General features: G+C 51.7%; 2 protein-coding genes across 2 annotated transcripts in view; one reads left to right on the forward strand and one right to left on the reverse strand.

Annotated features, from left to right (window-relative positions):
• HOMER3 (homer scaffold protein 3) overlaps positions 1-10,948 on the forward strand; it is a 19,745-nt gene extending 8,797 nt beyond the window's left edge. Inside the window, exons 3-10 of the mRNA XM_005431002.3 lie at positions 3,461-3,617; positions 4,405-4,536; positions 5,021-5,128; positions 5,444-5,565; positions 6,768-6,924; positions 8,546-8,656; positions 9,431-9,511; positions 10,182-10,948. Of these exons, the coding sequence (XP_005431059.1) occupies positions 3,461-3,617; positions 4,405-4,536; positions 5,021-5,128; positions 5,444-5,565; positions 6,768-6,924; positions 8,546-8,656; positions 9,431-9,511; positions 10,182-10,370 (1,057 nt within the window). The 3' untranslated portion in view covers positions 10,371-10,948. The remainder of the gene's footprint in view (positions 1-3,460; positions 3,618-4,404; positions 4,537-5,020; positions 5,129-5,443; positions 5,566-6,767; positions 6,925-8,545; positions 8,657-9,430; positions 9,512-10,181) is intronic.
• A 3,870-nt stretch (positions 10,949-14,818) lies between these two features.
• Positions 14,819-15,551, reverse strand: part of DDX49 (DEAD-box helicase 49) — a 10,142-nt gene continuing 9,409 nt past the window's right edge. The window contains exon 10 of the mRNA XM_031065307.1: positions 14,819-15,389. Within this exon, the coding sequence (XP_030921167.1) occupies positions 15,198-15,389 (192 nt within the window). The 3' untranslated portion in view covers positions 14,819-15,197. The remainder of the gene's footprint in view (positions 15,390-15,551) is intronic.

Raw genomic sequence — 15,551 nt, forward strand, 5'->3', positions numbered from 1 at the left:
CTGCGTTCAAATGAGGTTATCAGTCCTGCACACGTGGGCAGGTCTTCTCTCTAATTGGGTCAGTGGTCTCTAACTGGGTCAGGGATGAAGTCAGGAAGGTCTTCCTCAGGTCTCTGTGGCCCTCTGGCACCATCCAAGCCCCCCTGCTTTGTGATGGATTAACAGAGTCCAGGTGCTGGGCATAGTTCTGCTGGTTCCAATGATTTAATGCTTCACTTGCTCCACTTCCTTCTGCAAATGAGCTCACAATGTAACAATTAGCTTTAGATTGTTATTTCTACAACAGATTTAAGCATCTAATAATCGCTAACCTATCACTGGTGTGTCTAAACTTTAATGGGAATTGGTTCTGACCCTCAGCTGAAATCTTAACCCTATAAAATCATGATTCAACAGCCCTGGTACATCTAACTTCAGTGGGAATCGGTTCTGACCTGAAATACTGACCCTATAAAATCAGGATTCCAATATGAATTGGTTCTGACCCTCAGCTGAAATCCTGACCCTATAAAATCAGGATTCAAAGTCGTGTTCTTCTGCTGGTTTATCTAACTTCCACGGGAATTGGTTCTGACCTGAAATCCTGACCCTATAAAATCAGGATTCCAATATGAATTGGTTCTGACCCTCAGCTCAAATCCTAACCCTATAAAATCACAGTTAACAGCCCTGTTCTACAATAATGCTTTCAATTTAAGCATCTGATAATCACTAACCTATCATTGGAGTATCTAACTTCAACATGAATTGCTTCTGACCTGAAATCCCAACCCTATAAAATAATTATTCTAATATGAATTGGCTCTGACTCTCAGCTGAAATTTTAACCCTATAAAATCAGGATTCAAATCCCCGTTCTCCTGCTGGTGTTTCTAACTTCAATGTGAATTGGTTCTTGTTTTCAGGAGCTGGAGAAGCTGGGGCTGAGGGATGATGTGGATCTGCACGTCTATGAGGTCCCTGTCGAGTACCAGACCGTGCAGAGACTCATTCCTGCCTTGTGGAAGAAGCACAGTCCCCAAGTGAGTCAAGGGAGGAGGAAAAAACCACCCAGCAAAGGGTTGGAACCTGCAGTGGGCACCATGGGAAGTCTCCTTTTTCATGTATTCCCTCAGCCTGGCAGCCCCTGGCTGGATCTTTTCCTCTTTTGTGGTGAGGAATTTGTGGGGTTTTACAGCTCGGAGTGCTGCAGCTCCCAGGAGCAGTGGGTGTGAAGGGGCCACTGCAAGGCACAGCTCTTCCCCAAGAATATTTCTGGGTTCCACATTCTCTGAACCTCAGAGAAAGAAAACACAATTCTTATCTCATTTGCTGTGTTTGTGCCAAAGCAGAATGCAATGTGGGGATTGTTGGTGGTTTGGCTCCTTGGCCTGTCAGGGCCAGGTGTGCAGCCCCACATTTCACAGAGAAAAGCAAGGCACAATTCTTCCCACGAATATTCTGATCTCATTTTCCGTGCCTGTTTTTGTGCCACAGCAGAATGCAATGTGGGGATTGCTCGCCCACAGGGATGGGTTTGGCTCCCTGGCCTGTCAGGCCCAGGTCTGTGTGTGTGTGTGTGTCAGGACTGCCAGGACAGTCACGAGATTCTGGGCAGGGTGTGCAGGGTTCAGTGCTGGGCAGATTCCGTTTAGATGCAATGCGATGCAGTGTAATGTAGTATAATAAATAATTAATTAGCCTTCTGATAAGATGGAGTCAGGCGCATCACTCCTCCCTATCACGGGGATTGCCCTGTTTCGATAAAGAGTTACAGAAAGAGAGGTAACAACTGTTGGAATTCTTTCCTCTGAGTTTCCCACAGCTGCCCGGGGTTTTCCTGGGAGGACCATGGTTCAGGGGATCTGTAATGATTGCAGAATCCCTTCTGTGTCCCTGGAGGGGCTGGCTGGCGCAGCAGCAGGGGCGGCCAGGACAGAGGGGAGGGAGCGAGGCAGGAAATCGCTGCGCTTCCCCCTTCCCTCAGCTTCCCTCACGCCGAGTCGCCGAGACCAAAAATCACAGACCGCTCTGAAACGTGTGACCGCGCTGCGCGAGGCATTTTGCCTTCTATCCATTTCCCAAAATAATACATTTGCATCACCCCAGCCCCTCCCGTCCCTGCTCTGCGTTAAAATGAGGTTATCAGTCCTTCACACGTGGGCAGGTCTTCTCTCTAATTGGGTCAGTGGTCTCTAACTGGGTCAGGGATGAAGTCAGGAAGGTCTTCCTCAGGTCTCTGTGGCCCTCTGGCACCATCCAAGCCCCCCTGCTTTGTGATGGATTAACAGAGTCCAGGTGCTGGGCATAGTTCTGCTGGTTCCAATGATTTAATGCTTCACTTGCTCCACTTCCTTCTGCAAATGAGCTCACAATGTAACAATTAGCTTTAGATTGTTATTTCTACAACAGATTTAAGCATCTAATAATCGCTAACCTATCACTGGTGTGTCTAAACTTTAATGGGAATTGGTTCTGACCCTCAGCTGAAATCTTAACCCTATAAAATCATGATTCAACAGCCCTGGTACATCTAACTTCAGTGGGAATCGGTTCTGACCTGAAATACTGACCCTATAAAATCAGGATTCAAAGTCGTGTTCTTCTGCTGGTTTATCTAACTTCCACGGGAATTGGTTCTGACCTGAAATCCTGACCCTATAAAATCAGGATTCCAATATGAATTGGTTCTGACCCTCAGCTCAAATCCTAACCCTATAAAATCACAGTTAACAGCCCTGTTCTACAATAATGCTTTCAATTTAAGCATCTGATAATCACTAACCTATCATTGGAGTATCTAACTTCAACATGAATTGCTTCTGACCTGAAATCCCAACCCTATAAAATAATTATTCTAATATGAATTGGCTCTGACTCTCAGCTGAAATTTTAACTCTATAAAATCAGGATTCAAATCCCCGTTCTCCTGCTGGTGTTTCTAACTTCAATGTGAATTGGTTCTGACCTGAAATCCTAACCCTATAAAATCAGGATTTCAATATGAATTGGCTCTGATGCTCAGCTGAAATCCTGATCCTATAAAATCATGATTCCAATATGAATTGGCTCTGGCCCTCAGCTGAAATCCTGACCCTATGAAATCAGGATTCAAAGCCCTGTTCTCCTGCTGGTGTATCTAATTTCAATGTGAATTGGTTCTGACCTGAAATCCTAACCCTATAAAATCAGGATTCAAAGTCCTTTTCTCCTGTTGGTGTATCTAACTTCAATATGAATTGGCTCTGACCCTCAGCTGAAATTTTAACCCTATAAAATCATGATTCCAATATTAATTAGTTCTGACCCCCAGCTGAAATCCTGCTCCTATAAAATCATGATTCCAATATGAATTGGCTTTGACCCCCAGCTGAAATTTTAACCCTATAAATCATGATTCCATATGAATTGGCTCTGACCCCCAGCTGAAATCCTGCCCCTATAAAACCACGATTAACAGCCCTGTTCTCCATCCCTGCAGGGAGCAGCCCATCTTCAGCACCAGGGCCCACGTGTTCCAGATCGACCCAGCCACCAAGAGGAACTGGATCCCAGCCAGCAAACACGCCCTGACCGTCTCCTACTTCTACGATGCCACCCGCAGTGTCTACAGGATCATCAGCGTGGGGGGCACCAAGGTGGGCGCTGCCCAGCAGCTGTGCCCCCTAAAAACCAGCTGTGCCCCTAAAAAATGGCCGTGTCCTTAAAATAGCAGCTGTGTCCCTAAAAACCGGCTGTGTCCCTAAAAAATGGCCGTGTCCCTAAAACACAGCTGTGTCCCTAAAAAAGCAGCTGATTCTCTGATTGGTTCCCCAATTCCCTGTTTGATTCCCTGATTCCCTGGTTCCCTGATTGATCCCCTGACTCCCATATCAATTCCCTGATTGATCCCCTGACTGATCCCTTGATCAATTCCCAGATTGATCCCCTGACTCCTTGAGTGGTCCCCTGACTGATTCCCTGATCAAGTCCCTGACTGATCCCCTGACTGATCCCCTGATCAATTCCCTGACTGATCCCCTGACTCCCTGACTGATTCCCTGATTGATCCCATGACTCCCATATCAATTCCCTGATTGATCCCCTGACTCCTCGAGTAATCCCCCGACTGATTCCCTGATCAATTCCCTGACTGATCCCCTGACTGATCCCCTGATCAATTCCCTGACTGATTCCCTGACTGATTCCCTGATTGATCCCCTGACTCCCTGCTCAATTCCCTGATTGATTCCCTGATTGACCCCCTGACTCCTTGAGTGATCCCCTGATCAATTCCCTGATCAAGTCCCTGATTGATTCCCTGATTGATTCCCTGATTGATCCCCTGACTCCCTGCTCGATTCCCTGACCAATGATTCCCCGATCAATCCCCTGATCAATCCCCTGATCAGTTCCCTGATCAACGCCCCGCTGTCCCCTGCCCAGGCCATCATCAACAGCACCATCACCCCCAACATGACGTTCACCAAGACCTCGCAGAAGTTCGGGCAGTGGGCTGACAGCAGGGCCAACACCGTCTACGGGCTGGGCTTCGCCTCCGAGCAGCACCTGAGCCAGGTGAGCCCAGGAACCTGGGGAGACCTGGGGAACCTGTGCCAGGTGGGCCCAGGGACCTGGAAACCTGGGAAAACCTGTGCCAGGTGAGCCCAGGAACTTGGGGAACCTGGGGAACCTGTGCCAGGTGAGCTCAGGGACCCCCCTGGAAAAACCCCTCCAGAAGATCCCCAGGCACCTGCCGAGGTGCTGTTCTCACCGGGCTGGAATGGAATTCGAGGTGCCAAGGTTCCACAAACAGCTTTGGAGTTGTGTTTGCAGAGGGGTTTGGGCACCACGAATGGAGCTGGGGCTGCTTCTGTGCTGAACCCACGGCCCCGAGTGCCAAACTCTATTAAATCCCTGAATTTTGGTGTTGGACAGAAATTCAGGAGTGTTTTAAACGAGGCTGCGGGCAGAGCATCATTATATATTTATTTAAATATAATTTCTATTTCCTTTCCCTGCTGGCCCCCAGCCCCGGGGTGACTCTTCCCTTCCCCTGCAGTTTGCAGAGAAGTTCCAGGAGGTGAAGGAGGCAGCTCGTGTGGCCAGGGAGAAATGCCAGGACAAAACTGAGCTCACCAACCCTGCCCTGAGCATCCCTTCCCACCAGGTGAGGCTGGGGAATGGGGAGAGAAGGGGAGGAAAAGGGGAAAACGCTCCCCGTGCTGCTGCCCAGCTGTCCCTCTGTCACCTGCACAGCCCCCTCCAGCACTGACCCCGCGCAGCCAGGCTGGGTTGGTGGCCCCAGGGCCAGCCCAGAGGGTGGTGACCCTGCTGGAGGTGCCCACCTGTCCCTGTCCTTGCTCCCAGCCCCATCATCACCTGTCCTTCCTCCCAGCCCCACCTGTCCCTGTCCTTCCTCCCAGCCCCACCATCTTCACCTGTCCTTCCTCCCAGCCCCATCACCACCTGTCCTTGCCCCCAGGTGCTGCCCAGCCCCATCATCAGCTCCAACGGGCCCGGGGAGGACAAGCTGTTCCGCAGCCAGAGCGCGGATGTGGAGATCAGCACCGAGAAGGAGAGGCTGAAGAAGATGCTCTCCGAGGGGTGAGGCTGCTCTGAGCCCCGAGCTCTCCCCTCTGGCAGGGCTGGGCGCTCGGTTTTGTCATCTCAGATAATTCTGATCCGTTCTGCACTTTTCATTCTCTGTGTGCTGCTCAAAGCCTTGGCTGGATTCACAGAATCAATCACAGATTCAATCTCAGAATCCCAGAATCAATCACAGAGAATCACAGAGAAATATTTTCCTAAAAAAAAATCCATTCTCTTTTCCCAGCAGGGAGTGGTTCCAGGTGGGAAATCTGCTCAGGCAGGTGGGGAGGAGGATGCTCAGTGCCTGCAGGGCCCTGGGCTGGTGCCAGCCATGCCCAGACCAGGATCCTGTGACCCCAGGAGATGTTCACACTTCTGTTTGTGTTAATTCCCCTGGCGACTCCAGCACAGCCCCGGCTGCTTCCTCTCTTTGTCTCTCCAAAAGACTTTGGGGCTGGATTCTGCCCTGTGGCTCCTGCCGAGCTCCCAGCTGAACACTTGGAGAATTTTTAAATCAAAAGCAAGGAGTCCTGGGCTTTATTCAAAGCCAACTCTGCTCTAATGTGGATTTTTGGAACCGGATTCACAATCTGCAGTTCACAGGAGCCCCTTTAGAGTACCCAGACCTCCCCATCCCATCAATCCCAGAGTGGTTTGTGCAGGCCCAAAAGCCAAATATTAAAGGGAAAAATAATGGAGGGGGGCATTCAGAACTGGTGGAAACCCCGGGCACAGGGAATATTTCTCTGGGGTGCCCTGACCCCCAGGGCAGCACTGACTCTGACCCTCATCCATGGAGAAAGTTTCCCAGACTTCAAGACAGACTGGAATCCGCAAAAGCGTGAAATGGATTATAGATAGCGGTGTAGGTGTGTCACTGGGTGAGAAATTGAGGTTTTGGGATTTTTGGTGTGTTGTGGATGGAAGGGAGATGGAGGGCACAGGGTGTCATGCTGGGTTTCTTCTTCATGCTGCTTCTCCATGGGTTTGGATGGCATTTTGTAATCGGGCAGAAAAGTCCCCATTGCATCTCTGTGGGATCAGTTATTGGGTGAAAAGGGAAAATAATCCGGGTGTCAGCTCTTAATTAGATAGTTCAGCCTTGAAAGCCCTGGTAACAAGAGACCGTTGGCCATTTGAAAGAAGCGATGGGCGTTTTCCACAGTAAATATCTGCACAGAGCCGTACCTCACGCACGTTTCCCGCCCTGTCCCCAGCTCGGTGAGCGAGGTGCAGTGGGAGGCCGAGTTCTTCAGCCTGCAGGACAACAACTCCAAGCTGGTGGCGGCGCTGCACGAGGCCAACGCCAGCGTGGAGCAGTGGAAGAAGGAGCTGGCGGCGTACCAGGAGGAGACGGAGGCGCTGCGCCAGCGGGTGAGCGCGGCAGGGACGGGGACACGGCTCAGGGAGCGGGGATTGGCATGGCTGAGGGACAGCACCCTCCCTCCCTTGGGAGGGACAGCATCCCGCTCTGGGATTCCCTTGGCATTCCCTCAGGGTTCCCTGGGGTTGATTCCCAGCACCCATCCCTCAGGATTCCCTTGGAATTCCCTCAGAATTACCTCAGGATTGCCTGGGGCTGATTCCCAACATCCCTCCCTCAGGATTCCCTTGGGATCCCCTGGGGTTGATTCCCAGCACCCATCCCTCAGGATTCCGTGGTGGTGTTATTCCCAACGTCCCTCCCTCAGAATTAACTCAGGATTCCCTGGGGCTGATTCCCAACATCCCTCCCTCAGGATTCCCTTGGGATCCCCAATATCTCTCCCTCAGGATTCCCTCAGGATTCTCTGGTGTTATTCCCAATATCCCTCCCTCTTGGATTCCCTCAAGATTCTCTCAGGATTTCATGAGGATTCCCAACATCCACTCCTCAGGATTCTCTCGGGATTCCCTCAGGTTTCCCTGGTGTTATTCCCCATATCCCTTCCTCAGGATTCCCTCAGGATTTCATGAGGATTCCCAACATCCACGCCTCAGGATTCCCTCAGGATTCCCTCAGGATTCCCTGATGTTATTCCCAACATCCACCCCTCAGGATTCTCTCAGGATTTCATGAGGATTCCCAACATCCACCCCCCAAGATTCCCTGGTGTTATTCCCAACATCCCTCCCTCAGGATTCCCTCAGGACCCCCGGGCCTTGGCAGAAGGAGCCGTAACTCAGTGAGACACCTCCACCCTTGTCCCTAAACCAGCATTCTGGCGGGTTCTGGCGCCCGCCCTGGCCCTGACGCTGCAGGACCGGCTCCCGGCCCGGGTGAGCTCCCTGGAGCTGCGCGCAGGGCTCAGAGCAGCCCCAGCAAGAGCAGAACCATTTCAAACATGAATCCTGCTCATGAATAATCCAAGGCGCCGAGCTGCGTTTCCCAGGGGAGTTCTCCTGGGCAAAGCCTTCCAGCTCAGCTCTGCAGCAGCTCCAGAGCTTCTGGAGATCTCCAAATGGAGCTGGAGGGGCTCAGGGGCTGGGTGTGAGCCAGCCCAGCCATGCTGGAGTGCACAACCCCTGCAGAAAGCACAGGCACAATCTCTAAAGTTGGTTTTGGTTTTTTGTTTTTTTGAGCACAAAATGGTTTTTTTTAACCACAAAATGGGCGCAATCCCATTTTGGAATTGTTTTCCTCCCAGCACCAAGCAGGAGCTGCCAGGTGAAAGCCAGGTGGGTTTGCAGGGAGGCCAGAGCATGGCAGTGAATTATTGATGGATCAGGGAATTCCTGAGGGGATGATTTCACCCTGCAGTGAATTACTGAGGGGTCAGGGAATTCCTGAGGGAATGGTTTCACCCTGCAGTGAATTATTGAGGGACCAGGGAATTCCTGAGGGGATGATTTCACCCTGCAGTGAATTATTGATGGATCAGGGAATTCCTGAGGGAATGGTTTCACCCTGCAGTGAATTATTGAGAGATCAGGGAATTCCTGAGGGGATGATTTCACATTCCAGTGAATTATTGAGGGGTCAGGGAATTCCTGAGGGAATGGTTTCACCCTGCAGGTGGCAGAGCTGGAGGCTCAGGGCACCCCGGATTCCTCCAGTGACAACAACAAGGAGGAGCTGAGCCAGAGCCTGGAGGAGCTGGAGCTGCTGCTCAAGGCCAAGGATGAGGTGAGGCTGGCAGCCCCCAAAACCTGTGTGACCCCAAAACCTGTCAGGCCCCCCCAAAACCTGCCAGATACCCCAAATGTGTCAGAACCCCCAGCTGTCAGAGCTCTGAGGGACAGGGATGTGCTGGGGTGGAGAGGCTCAGGATCTTGGCAGCTCAGAATTCCCAGAATCACAGAATTCACAGAATCGCAGAATTCCCAGAATCACAGAATCACAGGATCACAGAATTCACAGAATCGCAGAATTCCCAGAATCACAGAATCACAGGATCACAGAATTCACAGAATCGCAGAATTCCCAGAATCACAGAATCACAGGATCACAGAATTCACAGAATCGCAGAATTCCCAGAATCACAGAATCACAGGATCACAGAATTCACAGAAATCACAGAATCACCAGGTTGGAAGAGACCTCCAATAGTAAAATACTCATATTTCACACTAACACGCATAATAGTCACTTCAGTATTTGCAAAAATATTTGCGAAAAGCCAATCATAAACACTAGCATAACACGTATAATATTCACTTTAATATTTTCAAAAAGCCAATAGCAAAACACATATTTTTCACACTAACACATATAATATTCACTTTAATATTTGCAAAAGGAGAATAACAAAACACGCATTTTTCACGCTAACACATATAATATTCACTTTAATATTTGCAAAAGGACAATAACAAAACACGCATTTTTCATGCTAACACATATAATATTCACTTTAATATTTGCAAAAAGCCAACCATAAAACCCACATTTTCCCCCCAGGAGATCCAGCTGCTGAAGAGCCAGAGGTGCGGCCGCTGGGAGGCCGAGGGCGAGCGCGAGGAGACGCTGCAGAAGCTGCAGGTAAAGCTGGAGGTGGCACCTGAGCTGCAGGTAAAGCTGGAGGTGGCACCTGAGCTGTGGGTAAAGCTGGAGGTGGCACCTGAGCTGTGGGTAAAGCTGGAGGTGGCACCTGAGCTGTGGGTAAAGCTGGAGGTGGCACCTGAGCTGTGGGTAAAGCTGGAGGTGGCACCTGAGCTGTGGGTAAAGCTGGAGGGGGGACCTGAGCTGCAGAGCAGGCTGGAGAGGATCCAGGGCCAGTCCCACCAGGTGGAGAGGATTCAGAGCCAGTCCCACCAACCTGGAGAGGATCCAGGGCCAGTCCCAGCAGGCCGGAGAGGACCCAGAGCAGCTCCAGGGCCAATCCCACCAGGCTGGGGAGGATCCAGAACCAACCCCACCAACCTGGAGAAGATCCAGAGCAGCTCCAGTGCCAACCCCACCAACCTGGAGAGGATCCAGGGCCAGTCCCAGCAGGCCGGAGAGGACCCAGAGCAGCTCCAGGGCCAGTGCCAGCAGGCCGGGGGATCCCTGAGGGCACAGCTGCCCTCGCACAGCCTCGCCCCGCGGGCAGGGCTGGGCACAGAGCTCCCCCCCGGTGACCCAGGGCAGGGGCGCCGCTCAGGAAGGGCCCTGGGGTGGCACTCTGGGCCGCGAGCAGTCCGTCAGTCCGTCTGTCTGTCTGTCCCTGCAGGAGCTGGAGGCCCGGAACGCGGAGCTGGAGCAGCGGCTGCAGCTGGCGGAGCAGAGCCTGGCAGAGAGCCTGGTGCAGAGGGACAGGGCGCACCGCGAGGTCACCAGGGTGGCCGAGATCATGGATGTGAAGATCTTCGAGCTCAGCGAGCTCAGGCAGGGCCTGGCCAAGCTGGTGGAGAGCAACTGAGCAGCAGCAGCAGCAGCAGAGAGCCCTGGAGAGGGGCACCTCAGCTGGGGCTGGGCACCACTCAGAGATCCTGAGGGCACCGAGAGCTCCTCGGGGCACCTCAGCTGGGGCTGGGCACCATCCACAGGTTCTGAGGGCACCACCCAGAGATCCTGAGGGCACCAACAGCTCCTGCGGGCACTGAGGGCTTCTGTGGGCACCACCAAGAGATCCTCTGGGCACTGAGGGATCCCGTTGGCACCAAGAGCTCCTGTGGGCACCACCGAGAGCTCCTGTGGGCACTGAGAGATCCTTTGGACACCAAGAGAGCTCCTGTGGGCACCAAGAGATTCTTTGGACACCGAGATGTCCTGTGGGCACCACCGCGATCTCCTTGTGGGCACGCAGCAGCCTCAGCCCTGTCCGGGCAGGATTTGCCACCCACCAGCAGCTGCGTGGCCAGAGCGGGCACCAGGCCGGGCACTCCCTGCCCAGGGAGCCCCAGAGCAGGGCACAGAGCTCCTGCACCTCTCCAGGGAGCTCCTGAACCCCCAAATCCTCTCCAGGAGCACCTGAACCTCTCCAGGGAGCTCCTGAACCCCCAAATCCTCTCCAGGAGCACCTGAACCTCTCCAGGGAGCTCCTGAACCCCCGAATCTTCTCTAGGGAGCACCCTGAACCCCTGAACCTTTGCCAGGGAGAACCTGAACACCTAAATCCTCTCCAAGGAGTACTCAAATCCTCTCCAGGGAGAACCTGAGCTCCCAAATCTCCTCCAGGGAGCACCTCAAGCCCCAAACCTTCTCCAGGGAGAACCTGAGCTCCCAAATCTCCTCCAGGGAGCACCTCAAGCCCCAAACCTTCTCCAGGGAGAACCTGCGCTCCCAAATCCTCTCCAGGGAGCTCCTGGACCCCTGACCCTTCTCCAGGAGCACCTGAACCTCCAAATCCTCTCCGGGGAGAACCTGAGCTCCCAAATCTCCTCCAGGGAGCACCTCAAGCCCCAAACCTTCTCCAGGGAGAACCTGCGCTCCCAAATCCTCTCCAGGGAGCTCCTGGACCCCTGACCCTTCTCCAGGAGCACCTGAACCTCCAAATCCTCTCCGGGGAGAACCTGAGCTCCCAAATCCTCTCCAGGGAGCTCCTGGACCCCTGAACCTTCTCCAGGAGCACCTGAACCTCCAAATCCTCTCCAGGGAGCTCCTGAACCCCCCAATTCTCTCCAGGGAGCCCCTGAGCCCCAGCCCAGCTCTCTGGCCCTGCCCAGAGGTGCCAGCTGTGCCCAGAGGTGCCAGCTGTGCCCACGCCACCCCTCTGCCCCCCAGGTTTTTACATTTTCTAAGGAGAAGGGCCCGAGCCCTTCGGGGGTTGATTTTTCTGTAGTTATTTTTTTTTTTAGGAACCGTTTGCCTTCTGCAGCTCCTGGAGCCGGGCACAGCCAGGACTGAGCCTCCTCTTCCTCTTCCTCCCTGCTGGGCGTTCCCAGCTCCCCCGGGGGAGCAGAGAGGGAGGAAAATTCTGGAAAATTCTGGATTTCCCCAGAGGAAATTCTGCAGTTTCACAGCTTGGATGAGCTGAACACGGAGGATTTGAGGACTGCTGGAAATTTGGGGCTGGGCACGGGGAATTTGGGACACCAAGCTGCTGGGTTGGCACCTCTGAGGTTGATTGAAATTAAATGGAGCAAATCTCAGCTGCTTTTGGGGTTTTGTTTCTTTTTCCAGTTCTTCCTCCACCCAGCCCCTGGATCATCCTGGGGGAGCAGAGAGGGAGATGGAAAATTCTGGAAAATTCTGGAAAATTCTGGATTTCCCCAGAGGAAATTCTGCATTTCACAGCCTGGATGAGCTGAACACGGAGGATTTGAGGACTTGGGGCTGAGCACGGGGAATTTGGGACAAGGGACATCCCTGAGGGCACCAAGCTGCTGGGTTGGAACCTCTGAGGATAATTGAAATTAAATGGAGCAAATCTCAGCTGCTTTTGGGGTTTTGTTTCTTTTTTTTTTGGTCCTTTTTATATTGGGAAGAAGCCCCCAGGGATGCCCTGCAGTGTGTGGGACAGGGACAGGGCCCAGCTGGGAGTTGTCCCAGAAATTTGGGAATTACCCCAGAAATTTGGGATGAATCTCAGAAATTTGGGAATTACCCCAGAAATTTGGGATGAATCTCAGAAATTTGGGAATTACCCCAGAAATTTGGGATGAATCTCAGAAATTTGGGAATTACCCCAGAAATTTGGGATGAATCTCAGAAATTTGGGAATTACCCCAGAAATTTGGGATGAATCTCAGAAATTTGGGAATTACCCCAGAAATTTGGGATGAATCTCAGAAATTTGGGAATTACCCCAGAAATTTGGGATGAATCTCAGAAATTTGGGAATTACCCCAGAAATTTGGGATGAATCTCAGAAATTTGGGAATTACCCCAGAAATTTGGGATGAATCTCAGAAATTTGGGAATTACCCCAGAAATTTGGGATGAATCTCAGAAATTTGGGAATTACCCCAGAAATTTGGGATGAATCTCAGAAATTTGGGAATTACCCCAGAAATTTGGGATGAATCTCAGAAATTTGGGAATTACCCCAGAAATTTGGGATGAATCTCAGAAATTTGGGAATTACCCCAGAAATTTGGGATGAATCTCAGAAATTTGGGAATTACCCCAGAAATTTGGGATGAATCTCAGAAATTTGGGAATTACCCCAGAAATTTGGGATGAATCTCAGAAATTTGGGAATTACCCCAGAAATTTGGGATGAATCTCAGAAATTTGGGAATTACCCCAGAAATTTGGGATGAATCTCAGAAATTTGGGAATTACCCCAGAAATTTGGGATGAATCTCAGAAATTTGGGAATTACCCCAGAAATTTGGGATGAATCTCAGAAATTTGGGAATTACCCCAGAAATTTGGGATGAATCTCAGAAATTTGGGAATTACCCCAGAAATTTGGGATGAATCTCAGAAATTTGGGAATTACCCCAGAAATTTGGGATGAATCTCAGAAATTTGGGAATTACCCCAGAAATTTGGGATGAATCTCAGAAATTTGGGAATTACCCCAGAAATTTGGGATGAATCTCAGAAATTTGGGAATTACCCCAGAAATTTGGGATGAATCTCAGAAATTTGGGAATTACCCCAGAAATTTGGGATGAATCTCAGAAATTTGGGAATTACCCCAGAAATTTGGGATGAATCTCAGAAATTTGGGAATTACCCCAGAAATTTGGGATGAATCTCAGAAATTTGGGACTCACCCCAGATGTTTCCCAGCCTCTGGAATTGAGCGAGGCCTGAGGGAGGCCCTGGCTGTGCTTTACCCCAACTTCCTCTCTTTTATTTTAAGCATCATTCCTCTTGCTGCCTCATTTCTTTTATTTCAATGCTTTATTTGGTTATTTTGTCCGAAAGTTTCAAAACCTTTCTTTGTGTCTGTTTTGGACACAGCAGATCCAATCAGCATTTGCTGATTCCATTGCAAATTGACACAAAACCCACACGAAACTGACACAAAACCCACACGAAATTGACACAAAAATGCACAAGATTGACACAAAATCACAAAACCAGCAGGTTTGGGGCCGTCCCTGAGGATTTTGGTGCCAATTCCAGCCATTTCCAGAGGATTTTATTGATTTTTTGGTTGCGTTTCAGAGCAGGGGCACCAACACCTCCCCTCTGCAGCCCTGATTAATTCCTTAATTAACCTGATCATCCTGATTGATTCCTTATCTTTGTGCTTCCAAAGGGGAAAATCTTGTGCTGCAGAGGTGACAAAGCTGCATTTTTGTGTCTGCCAGCAGCATTTTTGTGCGTTCTTGTGCGTTTTTATGCATTATTTTTGTGCCTGGCAGCAGCTCCATCCCAGCACCCTCCTGGCTGAGGCCTCACAAATGAGGATTTTAATTATTCACAGCCCAACCAGAGCGCTAATGACGGGGAAATTAATCACACGGGAGAGCGGGATGAGCAAGGAAAAGCTCCTGGAGATTCCCCCCGAGCACAAAAGGGGAATCCAAGGAGAACCTGGAGCTGCTTCCAGAGGTGCCAGGGGTTCCAAAGGAGCTGGAGAGGATTTGGGATGGGATTCCTGGGAATGGATCTGGGAATCCCAGGGCACAGGGAATGATTTGGGATTTGGGATGGGAATTCCAGGGCACAGGGAATGGATTTGGGATTTGGGATGGAATTCCAGGATACAGGGGATGGATTTGGGATCAGGGATGGGATCCCAGGACCCAGGGAATGGATTTGGGATGGAATTCCAGGGAATGGATCTGGGAATTCCAGGACCCACGGAATGATTTGGGATTTGGGAATTCCAGGGCACAGGGAATGGATTTGGGATGGAATTCCAGGATACAGGTGATGGATTTGGGATCAGGGATGGAATTCCAGGGCACAGGGAATGGATTTGGGATGGAATTCCAGGGAATGGATCTGGGAATTCCAGGACCCACTGAATGATTTGGGATTTGGGACAGAATTCCAGGGCACAGGGAATGGATTTGGGATGATGGATGGATGGAGGGACCCAGGGAATGGATTTGGGATCAGGGATGGAATTCCAGGGCACAGGGGATGGATTTGAACTGGGAAGGGGAATCTGGGTGGGATTCCCAGAGGAGCTGAGGCTGCCCCTGGATCCCTGGGATGTCCAAGGCCTGGGTGGGACTGGATGAGCCCTGAGCTCCTCCCAGCCCAATCCCAATCCCAAGGGTTCAGGGATTCTTCCCTCTTTCCCAGCACTGACATTTTTCCCCACATTCAAGAGTTCAGTCCCAATTTTCCCAAAGCAGCAGCAATTCCGGGGCACTCCGGGCCAGGCCCAGCCGCGTCACTGCTCCTCCTGCTCCTCCTTCTCCTTCTCCATCTTCCTCTTCCTCCTCTCCATCCTCCTGTGCAGCTTCCTGCGGAGCTGCAGCTGCCTCCTCCTGTGCAGGCTCTGCTGCAGCTTCTGGCGGCCCTCCCTGTTCCTGCTCCGCAGCCGGGACAGCTCCGCCTTCCTGCGGGCCTCCTGCTCCGGGTCCTGAGGGACACACAGCGCCGCTGGGGACACCGGGGACGCGCCGGGGACACCGGGGACACACCCGGGGACTGGGGACACACCCGGGGACTGGGGACACACAGCGCCGCTGGGGACACCGGGGACACAGCAGGGACTGGGGACACCGGGGACACACCGGGGACA

The sequence above is a fragment of the Geospiza fortis genome, unplaced genomic scaffold, assembly GCF_000277835.1.
Source record: "Geospiza fortis unplaced genomic scaffold, GeoFor_1.0 scaffold1039, whole genome shotgun sequence".
Taxonomy (NCBI): Eukaryota; Metazoa; Chordata; class Aves; order Passeriformes; family Thraupidae; genus Geospiza; species Geospiza fortis.